Raw genomic sequence first — 16,342 nt, 5'->3', positions numbered from 1 at the left:
TCCCCTTAATTCTTCGGCATAGATACAACAATCGCAACTACTCAGCCCTTTCCGTCAGTCTTCGGATAAGTTATTATAGATAATAGCCGAGGCAGTTCCGAATGATAGATTACAATTCTGTAGACTGGTCCCCTGCGAACTTCTAAAAAGTACCTTATTCATGTAAAAATAAAATCACCTTTTTTACCATTAATATTACATGAAAATCATAATTGCAACCTTATAGTCATCGTCACTTTTATACTTGACATAATCAGAGATTTACTTTACCAAGATATTTATTCGTTCACGATTCAAAATATTAATGTTTATAATCGTTTCAAAATTCTTTATACGTAGAAAAAAAGATAATCGCTTTTTTACTTGGCATATCGTATGAATATTGTTTAACCATAATTCAGTGTTTGACATTGAAAATGAAATAAAATAGCTTCCACGGCAAACAATGTTTTTAACTGAAAATATAGTGGCAGAACGGCCGAGTGGTTAACGCGTCGACCTAGTAATCTAATGATCACTAGACGCATGGGTTCAAATCATGTCAGAGGTTAGGCCTAAGCAAGAAACTTTACACTCTTTGCTTAGTACTGGTTGGTTCCAGAAACGGATCATAAACTTATAGCTTCCTACACAATCAAACAAAAATGAAGTGTGTAAACCAAATGTCACGACCAACTTGCCAGCTATTATATAGCCTGTGGTCAGTTTAATTGCTGCACGTAATTCTAAAAGTATGCATTATTTATGTACGGTACATTACGGTCATTCGGTTCGTACAGTGGATAAAGAAAATCGATTTAATCCGTCAGATTCTACTTTATTTACTGTGTTATTTGAAGTACTGACCAAACATTTTATTTCCAATATAGTTATATTTACATTTACCCGTGATCTATTTGAAAGTCGTGCGCCAGTGAAGCGTGAAACGTACAATGATTTCAACTGTATGACAAAATTATACACTCCCGATTAATTCGGAATTTTTCAAGGCTTTGGCCTGTCGCGTCGAGTCCAATTTGATTTTTATCTAATATATGATACAAAAAAATCTTATAAGTAAAAAAAGGATTGAGCCTACAAGGGTAAGATTTTTTCCATATTTCAAAATGTTTTAATTTTGATTTTTGATTTTTTTTTATAGTAAAAGGAATAAAATTGAAATTTTGATGCTCAGACTAAATGATAAACATGTATATGTTTATGACGGTCCGTCGGTCACATTGACCGTTGGATAAGTCATTATGTACTACACAAGGGAATCGATTATGTAATGATAATAACAATAGAAAGCGTAAATACTAAACAGCAAAATATCGGACGTTGGCGGGTCAAATGAGATCGATACTGTATTTTTTGATTGATACTTCAGTCATCACTGGTCAAGTAGCCAGTTCCGGTACAGGACCAGTTCCGGTGTCTTCAATGCCGTTTTCATTTAAATATTTCTAATATTTGATTTTTTTGTTGTTGATGATACTATGTTATGTGTGTATAACCATCTGTTAGCATATCATTTTCTTATGAAGTGCCTATTTTCTAGAAAAACGACATGTAATGAGTCGGAACAGGTCCTGTGCCGAAACTGGACCACTGGGCCACTGAAAGTATTATTGACGATTTGTGTAATAAAAACAAGCCCATTTATTAATGGTTGAGAGCCGTCCAGTTAGCTCAATATGTAGATCATTGGACTGTGAATTGGGAGACCCGGGTTCGATTCCTGGACGGTGAAGGTGACTTTCGTTTTGTGATTAATCATGAAAATTCTTTCAAATCAAATCATATCAAAATTTATTTATTGTCGGTATATATAATTATATAACATTTCACAAAACATAAGCTATGTATGGCTTTTGACCGACATAATTCTACGGTCTACGCTCTGCGCCTCTGCTCTGGTATGTACATAAGTTATCAGTTCCTTCTGAAAGAAAAGGCAACTGCTTGACAAAATGCCCAGGAACGATGCGGTGGCTGAACTGTATAAATTCAATGTGGCTTACTGCCATGATTTTATGTGATAACTACCAACACCACCACCTATTAGTTGAAGTTATTATCATTATCATTATCATTATTATTATCAATATCATCATCATCATCATCATCATCATCATTATTATCATCATTATAATAATCATCATCATCATTATTATTGAGACTATGAAAAATATAGATATAATCGGAATTTTCAGGAATTATGAATTTAAAACATTAAAATACAAGCTTATTCTTGTCGGTAATTTACTACTTCTTAGAAAATCTTTTTTATTATGGATTGGCGTAGGATTTTCCTTTAGTGTCGGTGACGTCCTTTGTATTTACCTGGATTAACTGTTTTGGTTCATTGAATTTTTGTAGTATTTGTTTTGCAAAATAACACATGAAAACGACAAATGGTCAAGACAACAAAAAGCAATGCCCGCGGAAATTTTGCAACACCTTTAATAAGGTGCCAAGTTTTATTCAACAACGTCTATTGTATTGACTGTATTCTCACAAATAATTAAGTCGGAGAATTATCTAAGTTAATGTTTAAGGGCATTTTATAAAAAAATCTCATTTTGCTTTTAGTTTAGTTTAGCTTAGTTTGGGTTGGTTGGTTGGCTGGCTGGCTGGCTGGCTGGCATGTTGGCTGGTGTGTTGGTGGGTTGGTTGGTTGGTTGGTTGGTTGGTTAGCTACCGGTTGCATCTCACTGCTGGGGATTTTTGGAAGCCTGCCAGAAGGACTTAGGATTCTGATATCCAGAACGCTTGCGGAGTGCTGGTGAGGTTTTCTCTCACGTGCCTGCTCGTGCTTTAAGAATTACACGTAACCGTAACCGATCGGATTTGTCCAACCATCAGTAAAACTAAACAGTCGTCGTGTGCTCTTAACCGTGTCGTGAAGGGGCGTCCGTGACAGAGTGATTAAAGTTGTTGGCTCAGAACAAGTTGCAGCTCATCGCTGTAGGTTCGAATCCCGCCAAGGACTTCGGATTATTTCTTTTGAGGGAGCTAACCAGCTAGCTTACGGAACATCGGTGGTTCTGCTCAGGCGCCCACTCGTGTCTGAAAATACATAGATACTGGATTTATTTAGCTGACTGAAAACTTCAACCATGCAATAGTTTTTACACCTTTGAGTTTTACAAAATTTAAACATTGTTGTGTTGTGCATCTTTGAATATAAAACTTTTTTTTATCATAATCATATTTTGACAACATATCGTCCGTGACAATACTGTACGTATTTTATCAAAGAAAATATCATATTTACGATAGATACTTAAATTTCACAGTTTCTATAACTATATTGTTAGGTTATCTTTACATTTCATGCTGACGAATTTTTCTCTATTTATTCAAAGTTTTAAAGTGAGAATTTTACCTGGATTAATTTACAAAACCTTGATGAGACTTCTTTACGGTGTTTTGCTGCGCGTTTCAGTAATCAAAATATCATTGTAAAGAATTGCATGTGGCGTTTAAAATTGCTGTTATAACTTATTATTTAAAATTATCTTCGCCCACACAAAGAAATATATCATAGAATGCTTGAGTAAACTAAAAATAATTGCACATAAAGCTCTTTTACGAAAAAAGAAATGTGCATTTTAGCGTATACGGTTTCACGTGATTGCTCTTATATACCCAGTATATTGTGAATTATTGATGCATGATAATTTGCATAATAAATCATATGGTTATCCATGAATGAAAGGTTAAATGTCGTTTTTAACAAAAAGAAATCATTTTGATTTAAGTATCCGTGCCATTTACGTTGTATATAATAACGTTTAAATATTTCAATCGGTAGAGCTTACATCTCAATTTAATCAAAAGTGATCAAACTTTTAAGTAAAAATTTATACAACTTTAAAAATCTCTCGCCATTTTCCTGTATATATAATTCTACTGCCCGTCTGTCTGTCTGTCTGTCTGTCTGTCTGTCTGTCTGTCTGTCTGTCTGTCTGTCTGTCTGTCTGTCTGTCTGTCTGTCTGTCTGTCTGTCTGTCTGTCTGTCTGTCTGTCTGTCTGTCTGTCTGTCTGTCTGTCTGTCTGTCTGTCTGTCTGTCTGTCTGTCTGTCTGTCTGTCTGTCTGTCTGTCTGTCTGTCTGTCTGTCTGTCTGTCTGTCTGTCTGTCTGTCTGTCTGTCTGTCTGTCTGTCTGTCTGTCTGTCTTGTCTGTCTGTCTGTCTGTCTGTCTGTCTGTCTGTCTGTCTGTCTGTCTGTCTGTCTGTCTGTCTGTCTGTCTGTCTGTCTGTCTGTCTGTCTGTCTGTCTGTCTGTCTGTCTGTCTGTCTGTCTGTCTGTCTGTCTGTCTGTCTGTCTGTCTGTCTGTCTGTCTGTCTGTCTGTCTGTCTGTCTGTCTGTCTGTCTGTCTGTCTGTCTGTCTGTCTGTCTGTCTGTCTGTCTGTCTGTCTGTCTGTCTGTCTGTCTGTCTGTCTGTCTGTCTGTCTGTCTGTCTGTCTGTCTGTCTGTCTGTCTGTCTGTCTGTCTGTCTGTCTGTCTGTCTGTCTGTCTGTCTGTCTGTCTGTCTGTCTGTCTGTCTGTCTGTCTGTCTGTCTGTCTGTCTGTCTGTCTGTCTGTCTGTCTGTCTGTCTGTCTGTCTGTCTGTCTGTCTGTCTGTCTGTCTGTCTGCTCTGTCTGTCTGTCTGTCTGTCTGTCTGTCTGTCTGTCTGTCTGTCTGTCTGTCTGTCTGTCTGTCTGTCTGTCTGTCTGTCTGTCTGTCTGTCTGTCTGAATGTTTAAGTTTTTTTCTTAATTTATAAATTTGTTTGATTAGTCAACGGTGTCTGAAGATAACATCTCTCAGATCCGTTCATATGATAAATAACAAAATAAAACCATTTACGTCACATTATCCCCCCGTTACGTCAATTACGTCAAGCTTCCTTAAAACGTCAGTTAAGGTGTCGTGAGTGGTTAATGCTTCATCGCAGAATCGCAGACGGCATTGGTTCAAATCCCGTCAGGGGGAAGATGTTGGATTTCCTCGGACAAGAAACTTTGTAGTCATTTTCTAGTACTGTTGTCCGAGGAAGGGATTCTAGAATGGGTCTTTGAACTTATAGCTTTTTAAACATTCAAACTACATCGGTTATCAACTTACGTACTAAATGGAAAATATTCTAAAAAAAACAAATGCATTAATAGAAAGACCTTAAAGGCACGTTAGGCCCCAGAAACGAATACAGTTTCACTTCTTCAGAAAAGGCAAGCATAAGTATTATAACATTTAAACAATGGTTTTAAAGAATGTTAGATGCTTGTAACCAGGTGAAAGAAACGTTAAATGTAAGACTATTTGTCGTAAAAGTAGCAAAATACAGCAGTATTTTGACTTCCATAAAAAATACTAAATTTTTAAATCACTATAGCTGTATTAATTGCCAGAAAGCAACAGAATTAAAAGATGATTCGGGTAATTGGGCAATCAGTAACTTCTTAGAAAATACAAAAGTATACAAAAAAAATAAATAGCAATCAAAGCCTTTCTCGGACATAATGGGCCTTTAATTACTTATTATTTCCTTCTAATTTTAGATAACAAAGGCAGCATGAGAACCTTGCGAGTAGTCTTACCTTTCTTGCTGGTGCACGCGCTTGCTGCAGACGACATCTCCAACATATACAATGACGAGTCGTTTGAGCACAACCAATATGCACGTGCTGTAAATGACATTGACCTAGACACAGATATTGGCATACACGAGCGAAGCAGACGTCAAACACAGCCGTCTGCTGATAAAGAGTATTATGTGACGCAATGTGGCTATGATAATCAGGAGCAACCAGACGGACCGAGCGTTCAAGTTCTTGGAAAATCATTAGAGATAAACGGTGCAGCCCTGGCAGTATGTACATCTATTTCACTATATGCTTTATCAATTCATCAATATTATTTTGAATGTGTAATAAAAAAATATTTTCCGTGAAAACGTCGGTACTAACATTACATCAAAATGTCACACTTTCGATAATGTTGTTTAAACTAATGTGACAATTAAAATTGGTATCACCGCAAATCAATTTTCTGTTTCTTTTCTGTAAATCACGTTGTTCCATTTGCTTCATGTAAATGACATGTTCTTCTCTTAGACATGAAGAGGTAGGACAGTCACGCATTTTCTTTGATGTAACTCTAACACGGTGCATATCCATATCGGTACCCTCTTTGCGAAATCTGCTGAAACGGTACTCTCTCTGAACATGCACAGGTCATTCTCTGCTAAAAACAAACCAGCGATGGATACCAATCCAGTAAAATTTCATTGTAATAAGGAAAGGAGGTATGTCACGTAGAAAAGATGTATACCACGGAACACTAGGATGTTTTATTTATGTACTGATTTGTCATGTGCCCGATTTGCATGTACTGAAACTTCACAATAAGCTACAAAAAAATCGACATGTCTTGCTTCGCCCATCACATCGACATATTTTTCGGGCTGAAATGAACCTGTGACTTGATTATATATGCATCATACATATTTAATATGTTCATATACATATCATCTTCGGACAAATGGCAGTATATTGTCAAAAATAAATGTAAAATTCATAAAAACACCCTACTTTCGGTTTTGCAGCGGCACGGGCTACCTCTCTTCATTTGAATTTTTATACCACAGGTACCCTCTCATTTTTAACACATAGGTACCCTCAAAGCACGACATATGCTTTTATTTGCGTTAATCGTTAAGTGTGTATGTAATACTTTTTAATTTTATGTAAATATTACATACTTAACGATTAACGCAAATAAAAGCATATGTCGTGCTTTGAGGGTACCTATGTATTAAAAAATGAGCGTGTACCTGTGATATAAAAATTCAAATGAAGAGAGGTAGCCCGTGCCGCTGCAAAACCGAAAGTAGGATGTTTTTATGAATTTTACATTTATTTTTGACAATATACTGCCATTTGTCCGATGATGATATGTATATGAACATATTAAATATGTATGATGCATATATAATCAAGCCACAGGTTCATTTCAGCCCGAAAAATATATCGAGGTGATGGGCGAAGCAAGACATGTCGATTTTTTGTAGCTTATTGTGAAGTTGCAGTAAATGAAAATCGGGCACATGACAAATCAGTACATAAATAAAACATCCTAGTGTTCCGTAGTATACATCTTTTCTACGTGACATACCTCCTTTCCTTATTACAATGAAATTTTACTGGATTTGTATCCATCGCTGGTTTGTTTTTAGCAGAGAATGACCTGTGCATGTTCAGAGATGGTACCGTTTCAGCAGATTTCGCAAAGAGGGTACCGATATGGATATGCACCGTGTCTAATGTAATACTAGTACAAATGTATCAGAAAAAATATAGTGTTATAGTAACATTCTTGGAATAAGGGGCAAACATTCTGCTATTATGCCGAAGAAGTTCTACCATCTTTTTTAATGTTTTACAGTAACATTAACATATCACTTTACTTCTGCACTGCTCTGCTGATTCTTAAGTTTTAATTTTCCATGCGGGTTTTGTTTTCTCAACGCATTACTCTTCCTTACTCTTTACACTCACTTACAACATATGACATAAACAACACACTACCATTTGTACTCCCTAAAAAACATACTTACAACAAACCAAAATGTATTACACTTATTGCACACACAATCAATATGGCAACAGCTAATTAAACACAGACTGCATGTCGGCACTTAATTACACTCATTTACGACAATGAACTGACTCACCTTATGCCAACTATGCACTGGTAGCATTGCACTCACTTACATCACGCTACCTATGTATTATACTCACTGACATCATGAAAACTATGTATTGCACTCATTTACAAGATGTCAACTATGTAATGCACTCACTTACATCATGCCAACTATGTATTGCACTCACTTACATCTCATGTCAACTATTTACTTAAGTCATGCAAATTATGAATTGCACTCGCAGCATGCCAAATATTCATTGCGATCACTTACATCATGTTTACTTTATATTGCACTCAATTACATCATGCCAACTATGTATTGCACTCACATTATGTCAACAGTGTTTGACACGCACAAACAACATGTCAACAATGTATTACATGCCAACAATGTAAACTGTATTTTCATATATTTCAGGCAGCTAAAGTGGTACATCTTCTCGTGAGATTTATGCCGCGTAAAATATTTCTTACCATCGCAGCAAATAACACAATAGGTGTGTTTCCTACAAGAGATTTACCGGCAAATTTATTCCCAGAATTCACCGAAAACATGCCGTCTATTTGTGGAGGTAATATAACACAGTAGCTAATACCGCTTCATTTGTATAATGAACTTGTCCAGCAATGAATCTGGAACAGTTGATTGCTATATTCGGGTCGGGGGTTAAATCTAAAAATAACACGCTTATGAGCACCTGTATGTTGATTGCAATAATGGTGGTGATGATGATGATGATGATGATGATGATGGACGATCGCAGTAATGCTGCTTTTTCTACTCATAATTACCATGATCGACTTAGTAATGTTCTCATGCTTAATAATTGAAATGTTGTTTTTGTTGGGTGCCTATATCTTTATTATACATTAGGCAGAGTGCATGTATCATTATTACACACCGGGCAGGGTGCATATATCATTATTATACACTGGGCAGGGTGCATATATCATTATTATACACTGGGCAGGGTGCATATACCATTATTATACACTGGGCAGGGTGCATATACCATTATTATACACTGGGCAGGGTGCATATACCATTATTATACACTGGGCAGGGTGCATATATCATTAATTTACGCTGGGCAGGGTGCATATATCATAATCATACACTGGGCACGGTGCAAATATCGTTTTTTTACACTTGGCAGGGTGCATTTTGCACTGGAAAGTGTGTACAAATCATTATTTTACACTGCACAGGGTGCACATATCATTATTTTACACTGCACAGGGTGCACATATCATTATTGTACACGGGGCAGGGTGCATACACTGGGTAGGGTGCCAATATCATAATTGCACACTGGGCAGGGTGCAGATATCATTATTTGGCACAGGACAGGGTGCATATATAATTATTTTACACTGGGCACTGTGCATATATCATTATTTTAATAATTATAACTGTTTGGGAACCGCATATCATAATTATGTCTAATGGTATTTTTCGTAATCTATGGGAACCTTTTATGTAACTACCCGTCTGTACTTGAAAATGAATATCAGAATATTTACGCTGATTTTTACGAATCAAACAAACAATTATAGACCGATGTTCTGTTATATCTGCAGGAAAGTGTGGCATCCAGTTTCAAAATGACCAACAAGTGGATTGCTCACCGTGGTGTACCACGCCAGAGTACCCGTACCAAAATACAGCATATTCTATCAATTACCTTTGGGCTTACGGAAATTTCTCAAGACTCTTTGTGGTTGAAACTAACGTAGTTTGTGAAGGATTTAATCCATCAGGTAAAACTCTAATGACAGTTTTTTGACGGCATCTAGTAATTTCCAACAAAATTGAATGCGGCGGGCTAGGACAGAAAAATATTTCATTGGCAACTATAAACAGAGAAATGAAAATATCGGACGTAAAAATTAACTGATTGATAATAAAAACTTCACGCTTTAAAAAATATACCAGGATTTCTGTTCATTTTCGCTCCAAAACTTTTGTTAGTGACGCATGTTTGATTACGTATTTAACTTCCTGTTAAAGGAACTCCAAGGTTAAAAAACCTTTAAAAAATCTTACAAAGATCGACTGGGCACTAAAAATAGAAAGATTTGCTAAAGATAACACAGATATACTCAGAAATAAATTATATATCGTATTTCATTGGTATGGTTAATAGCTAGATTTGAACGCTTTTCAGTTTTGGGTCATTTTTTATAATTGCAATTATTATCCTGGAAAAAACGGAGTAAGCGGTTGAGCTGAAACTTTACACATAAGTTATTGGTCTAGACTACATCAAATAGAACATTTATCTCGAAAAAATATTTCTATTCCCATCATGTCAGGGAAACCTTAGTGGACTCCCTTTAATGTCGTTATTTCCCTTTAATGTCGTTATTTCTAAGTAAATTCATTTTTCACCATTTATTTAGATGCTTTTGGTTCATGTATTGGTGGATTTACGAGCTCTGTTCACGGAATCAAAACACGCTGTATATTTCATAACAAAAAAACTAATTTATAACCCTTGTCATATAATAATGCTGTAAGAGTTTGTAGAAAATGCTATAAGAAATAAAGAAGTTTATGTAAAAATTAATAAATCTTAAACAAAACTGGCGTTAAATTCAAAACATAAACATAAAAAACGCAATAAACGCATAAGAAATAACACTTGACTTTCTATGGCGCTTTTTATATATTGCTTAAATAAATCTACATTGTTAAATAAATTACAGGCTCTGAAAACCTGCTTATCAGAGAGTTTGGATTTATGCTGATGACCCGAATATTGGACAACAAAACTGTGACAGATATAAAGAACGCGTACACAGCGGCAACAGCTAACTTCACCTGGGCTGGTGTGAAAAATGAATATGAATATTTTATGCTGGGGACATTGGCGTGGTTTAATGGCGCTGGCAGAAACAATCTACTGAGTATGTTGTTTTTATGTATTCAGTGTGCTAGCTTCTACATATGTTAAGATAATTAAAGGCACATTAAACTTTTTTCTTTCTGCAGATATGGCAAAATGTTTGAATACTGGATTTAGAACATGTAAGACGCTTATCACATGAAGAACACATTTGAGCCGCGTCATGACAAAACCAACATAATGGGTTTGCGACCAGCATGGATCCAGACCAGCCTGCACATCCGCGCAGTCTGATCAGGATCCATGATGTTCGCTATCAGTTTCTCTACTTGAAATAGGGTTTGTAAGCGAACAGCATGGATCCTGGTCAGACTGCGCGGATGCGCGGGCTGGTCTGGATCCATGCTGGTCGCAAACGCATTATGTTGGTTTTATCATGACGTGGCATATTTCGTGATAAATGAAATCAAATTCTTTTTTTAAAATTCAATCAAAATACTAAATCATTATAACTTAACTAATTGACAAAGCAAAAGAAGCAAAAGATAGTTTAGCTATATATGTGTGACCATTGAGCCAACATGTAAACTGTAATAGGACACCAAAATTTACAAAAGCTTTTGACATATCAAACTATTTTCATTTTTGAGTCTTAGTGGGCCTTTAAAAAGGGGCCTTTTCCCCCTAAATATCAACATTTGTCCATTACCATTATATATATACTCGTTAACTGTTAAGGACAGGCAAATCTCCCATAAGTTTTGCCTGTTATGACCTATTGCTTTTTTTGCTTTTTTTTGCATAATTTCTTGCACTGAAAATAGAAAAGTTAATTGTACAACTCTTGTTTCATTCGGAATCTATCTGGAATGATTCTTTTTTTAATGAACTTTGTTTCGGGTTTGGGCAATGACGACTTTCCAGTTTTACTAGTCTGATGAAGAAAAAATCCTCAGAGCCCCTCACTCCATTATTTCAAAAACGAGTGATTATAATTTAAAAGATGTAATATTTCTATTTCAGAGGGCATGGCGTGCTTGAATATAATAGGAAGTAACGGACGGAATCTGTGTTCGGATGCCTATGGACAAAGGCAATTTATAAAACAGAGAGATAGTAAACTTTACAAGCTATTAAATTATATCTATAATAACAACAGAGAGTACGTGAATGGGGATACATCATTATGTGAAAAAGCGAATAACATCCCTTAGTTGTGTAGTTGTGAATACTATTTCAATATTTATTGACTGATATGCATATCAAAGTTGAGTATGTTATTAGCGTTCCTTGCTTGTTTTTTTTTTAATTTTTATTGGGGTAGCCTCCCTTTGAAATGGTTGACCAATTTGAAATGGATTTAACTCCCTTTAGAGCGTTGGAGCAGTTACTATCTATAGACGCTCGCAGTAATCATGCTTTATAACAGTTACGTGCAGTAAATGTAATAATGTTATGCACCTCGCCTGGTATAACTGATAATGATGTGCTGTAAATGTAATATTGTGGTGCACCTCGCCCGGTATATCTGATAATGATGTGCAGTAAATGAAATAATGTTGTGCACCTCGCCCGGTATATCTGATAATGATGTGCAGTAAATGTAATAATGTTATGCACCTAGCCCGGTATATCTGATAATGATTTGTGCAGTAAATGTAATAATGTTGTGCACCTAGCCCGGTATATCTGATAATGATATGTGCAGTAAATGTAATAATTTGGTGCACCTCGCCCGGTATATCTGATATGATATGCGCAATAAATGTAATAATGTGGTGCACCTCGCCCGGTATATCTGATAATGACATGTGCAGTAAATGTAATAATGTGGTCACCTCGCACGGTATCTGATAATTATGTGCAGTAAATGTAATAATGTGGTGCACCTCGCCCGGTATATCTGATAATGATATGTGCAGTAAATTTAATAATGTGGTGCACCTCGCACGGTATATGTGATAATGACATGTGATGTAAATGTAATGATGTGGTGTACCTCGCACGGTATATCTGATAATGATATTTGCAGTAAATGTAATGATGTGGTGTACCTCGCACGGTATATCTGATAATGATATGTGCAGTAAATGTAATAATGTGGTGTACCTCGCACGGTATATCTGATAATGATATGTGCAGTAAATGTAATAATGTGGTGCACCTCGCCCGGTATATCTGATAATGATATGTGCAGTAAATGTAATGATGTGGTGCACCTCGCACGGTATATCTGATAATGACATGTGCAGTAAATGTAATAATGTGGTGCACCTCGCCCGGTATATCTGATAATGATATGTGCAGTAAATGTAATAATGTGGTGCACCTCGCCCGGTATATCTGATAATGATATGTGCAGTAAATGTAATAATGTGGTGCACCTCGCCCGGTATATCTGATAATGATACGTGCAGTAAATGTTATGATGTGGCCCAATTAGATAATGTATGTATCTTTGGAATGTTTCATGACATATTTTACAGATGATAATCTAATCAAGCACTATTGCTATCATGGATTTAGAATAAATGATATTTCTGCTGATATTTGTCATAGACATGATATTAGAAGATCGTTAGTTTAGCACTTAGCCATACCTGTCGAGTGCGAGAGACACGCATTTCATGTTCGAATCACACTCCCGTGCCAATATTAAATTTTCAAATGCAATTTCAAAAACTTGGAAAAATATTTATTTCTGTCGAAGAAATAACCAAAACTGACCAAAGATTTAATGTTTAAAAGTTATAAGCACATTTTTATAAAAACAGAGTTAATATATTTTAATATTTATAGTATATTTGTTAAGCATATTAATTTTACCTTGAATGTATTTGGGACTCATAGCTAGATTTGAGTGTGATAGAGTAAATGCTTGGCGATTATGTTGTTGTTGATACGCTGGTTGGGAATCTGCTTAATTGGCAAATAACTCTAAGTTTTAAAGGGTATAAATTGATATGTTATGAAATATTTTTATAAAATACATTTATACAGTTAAATAATATTGGTTCTATTATTCCCGAAAAGTAATAACATAGAATGTCTCTGTTATTTAACACACATGAATTTGTACGTAAACAGAATAAAATGTTCGGGAACAAAAATATTATTTTGCTATTTTAAGTAGGGTTTTATCCGATTAGCAATGACTTTGTGTCTGCGCCACTCGCTTTAAGGCAATTGATTGCCATTTTTATTTCATCCAAACATTTGAACTATTCCTTTTTTTTTTAAATCCGAACAATAATTTTTGCATCAGCTATATAGCTTTATACACTTTAAATGTCTTGTAATCAACACAAATATAAATAACAAATAAATCTTGACTTCAAAATTAATGTCCTTAATGGTTTCCATATTAAGATTACTTTGTACTAAATCACAGGTATTCCTGGCATAGATTATTCAGCAGAATATTTTCTAAGTTTTTAGTTTCAAGTCCTAATTCTGCTGTCCTTTTTCTTCATTAAAGTACATGTATTAATACCATCATTGTGGTGGCAAGAGAACACATGCCCCGGACTAGTATTTAACATGTATAGACTCTTACAGTGAGAGTTGTTTCAGATAACTTTAAAGTTATATTACAATTGATCATGCATAATCATTATACCAATGCAAACTTATAAAGTTTTATAGTAAAAGCTAAGACATATTAAGTCCAGTTTAAAACACGAGTGAAAATTAGATATCTTAAGCGGATGATAAGGTTTATACAAAAAGTTCTGAAAATATAGGTTAAAACAAAAAATATTAATTTCTCGCGGCGGACGTAAGAAGACTGTGACGTAAAAGTATAAAACGATGTTAGCTTGGCACATATGCAAATCAGCAATTGGGCAAATTGGCATGTCCCTGCCGGCATTCCATGGTATCCAGTCCTGTATATTTTAGAAACGTGCCCCCCCCCCCCCCCCTTTTGTATACATAATAATGCTATGTGCAGTCCGATAATGCTATGTGCAGTCCGACCACGTACAGCGTGGTGGTGCGTTAGAATCGGACAAGTAAGTCTGAAAACTGGTTTAAACATTCTTTTTGCAGCAATGATTTTTCAAAGTGCATAGCTTGTTTGGACATAATAATAAACACTGCTGGGAGACTCTTACATAATATCAAGAAAGTATTGAGATACTGGTAAGACGACATATTCTCAGTTAAATCCTATTAGTATAATATGTAGTACTATAACTTTAGGGTGATTAAAGCCTTGGAAAAACCTAAGGTCCCGATGATGAGTGGTTGTATTTCGACCGGCTTTTGAAAATTTGGATTAACTACATCTTTGCTCTTTGCGCCAATTATATCTGATGAAAACTTATATTTTTCGACCGAAGGCCGTCTGATTTCACCTTGACTTCCGCTAAAATTAACAGTAAAGAAATTAATATAGGCAGAATTTTCATTGGTCATTTTAACACTAATAGCCTGTTCGATTGATACTCTAGAAGAGCTTCCGTTATGGGTAGAGGTATGTTGGATTGCGCGATGGCAAGAAGTGTTGGAGAAAGATATAAATCAGAATAAATATAGAAACACAATAATGATATTTTCTAGATGTTTTCTAACAGCTTTTCAATAAATATATGAAATTAAATATGACAGATCGCCTCTTTGATACTTTTGCGTTCGATCGGGGTTCTCTTCTAAGCTGGTCTAGTCATTATATTCTCTACTCGTACCGGGCATATAACGATTGAAACGAACTTTCAACTTATTTACAGTTGCAAAATTCTCCATGGAATTAGTGTACAGTATCTACTAAATCTTTGTTTTATTATAAATTCCTATTTAAATCAAATTCCATTTTGATTAAAATCAAATAATGAAAGTAATATTGTTTAAATCTAATATGACAATTAATGGGGGAAAACATTGCGGGTAAAATGAACTGAAATAAAACTATTGAGGACAAGTGGTTAAGGTCGTTGATTTCCAACCACTTGCCCCTCACCACTGTGGGTTCGAATCCCGACAGGGACTTTGTATTATTTCATGTGAGGAAGCTACCGTATAAGTACTTATTTCTGCGGGCTTAATATTCTGCGATTTTGGTTAAAATAAGGTGTTTTAAATTTCTGCGTATCTTATTTCTGCGGTGTCATCATTCTCGCAATGATGTTTTTTATTTCTACGTTTTAATTAAGATATTTTAAAAAAAAATTAACCGATACAAACAGACAACATTTCAAGATTTGTTGATGTAAAATGTACATTACTTCCGGTAAACATGCAGACGACTTATAATGTGTGTTCATCGTTATCACCATGTATTGTTATATAAACCTTAATAAACAAAAATCAACAACGTGCAATGACAACAATTAATTGTAATGCATGTGTATAAATATGAAGTGTGAAAAATAAACAACGGTAATATCGCACGTAGACACACTATAGTGTACAAATACAAAAGGGTATGTTTATTGCACCCGTCAAACTATAATAGTTTTATTTTAAAATAAATCAAGCCTAGGGTAATGTAATTATACAATACAGGTAGTTGAAATATTCCGACATACATAGCGAAAGGCTTAATTTTCTGCGGTTTTTAAATCTGCGGTGTCGTTATAAACCGCAGAAATAGCAGAAATAAAGTTCCCGCAGAAAAAAGTACTTATACGGTATCCAGCTAGCTTACGGAACGTCGGTGGTTCTACTCGGGTGCCCATTCGTGCCTGAAATAATGCACGGAAGGGCTCCTGAGGTCTTCCTCCATCAGTAAAGCTGGAACGTCGCGACATGACCTACTGTGTCGATGTGACGTAAAACCCAAAACAAACAAAAATTTAAAATATGCTGATTTTGTTCA

The 16,342-nt window shown here is 35.5% G+C and overlaps 1 protein-coding gene across 1 annotated transcript; it reads left to right on the top strand.

Moving 5' to 3' along the window:
• The first annotated feature begins 930 nt into the window (after window positions 1–930).
• LOC132756153 (uncharacterized) lies at window positions 931–13,069 on the top strand. Its single transcript, XM_060747147.1, has 6 exons — window positions 931–1,082; window positions 5,527–5,837; window positions 8,094–8,247; window positions 9,257–9,436; window positions 10,385–10,585; window positions 11,548–13,069. Exons 2-6 carry the CDS (start codon window positions 5,541–5,543, stop codon window positions 11,736–11,738), a joined length of 1,023 nt encoding a protein of 340 aa, XP_060603130.1. The 5' UTR covers window positions 931–1,082; window positions 5,527–5,540; the 3' UTR covers window positions 11,739–13,069.
• The last annotated feature ends 3,273 nt before the right edge of the window (window positions 13,070–16,342 follow it).

The sequence above is a fragment of the Ruditapes philippinarum genome, unplaced genomic scaffold (assembly GCF_026571515.1).
Source record: "Ruditapes philippinarum isolate M1 unplaced genomic scaffold, ASM2657151v2 ctg452_1_1_1_1, whole genome shotgun sequence".
Taxonomy (NCBI): Eukaryota; Metazoa; Mollusca; class Bivalvia; order Venerida; family Veneridae; genus Ruditapes; species Ruditapes philippinarum.
The sequence above is the reverse complement of the archived record's forward strand: the minus strand, read 5'-3'. Positions and strand labels throughout refer to the sequence as shown.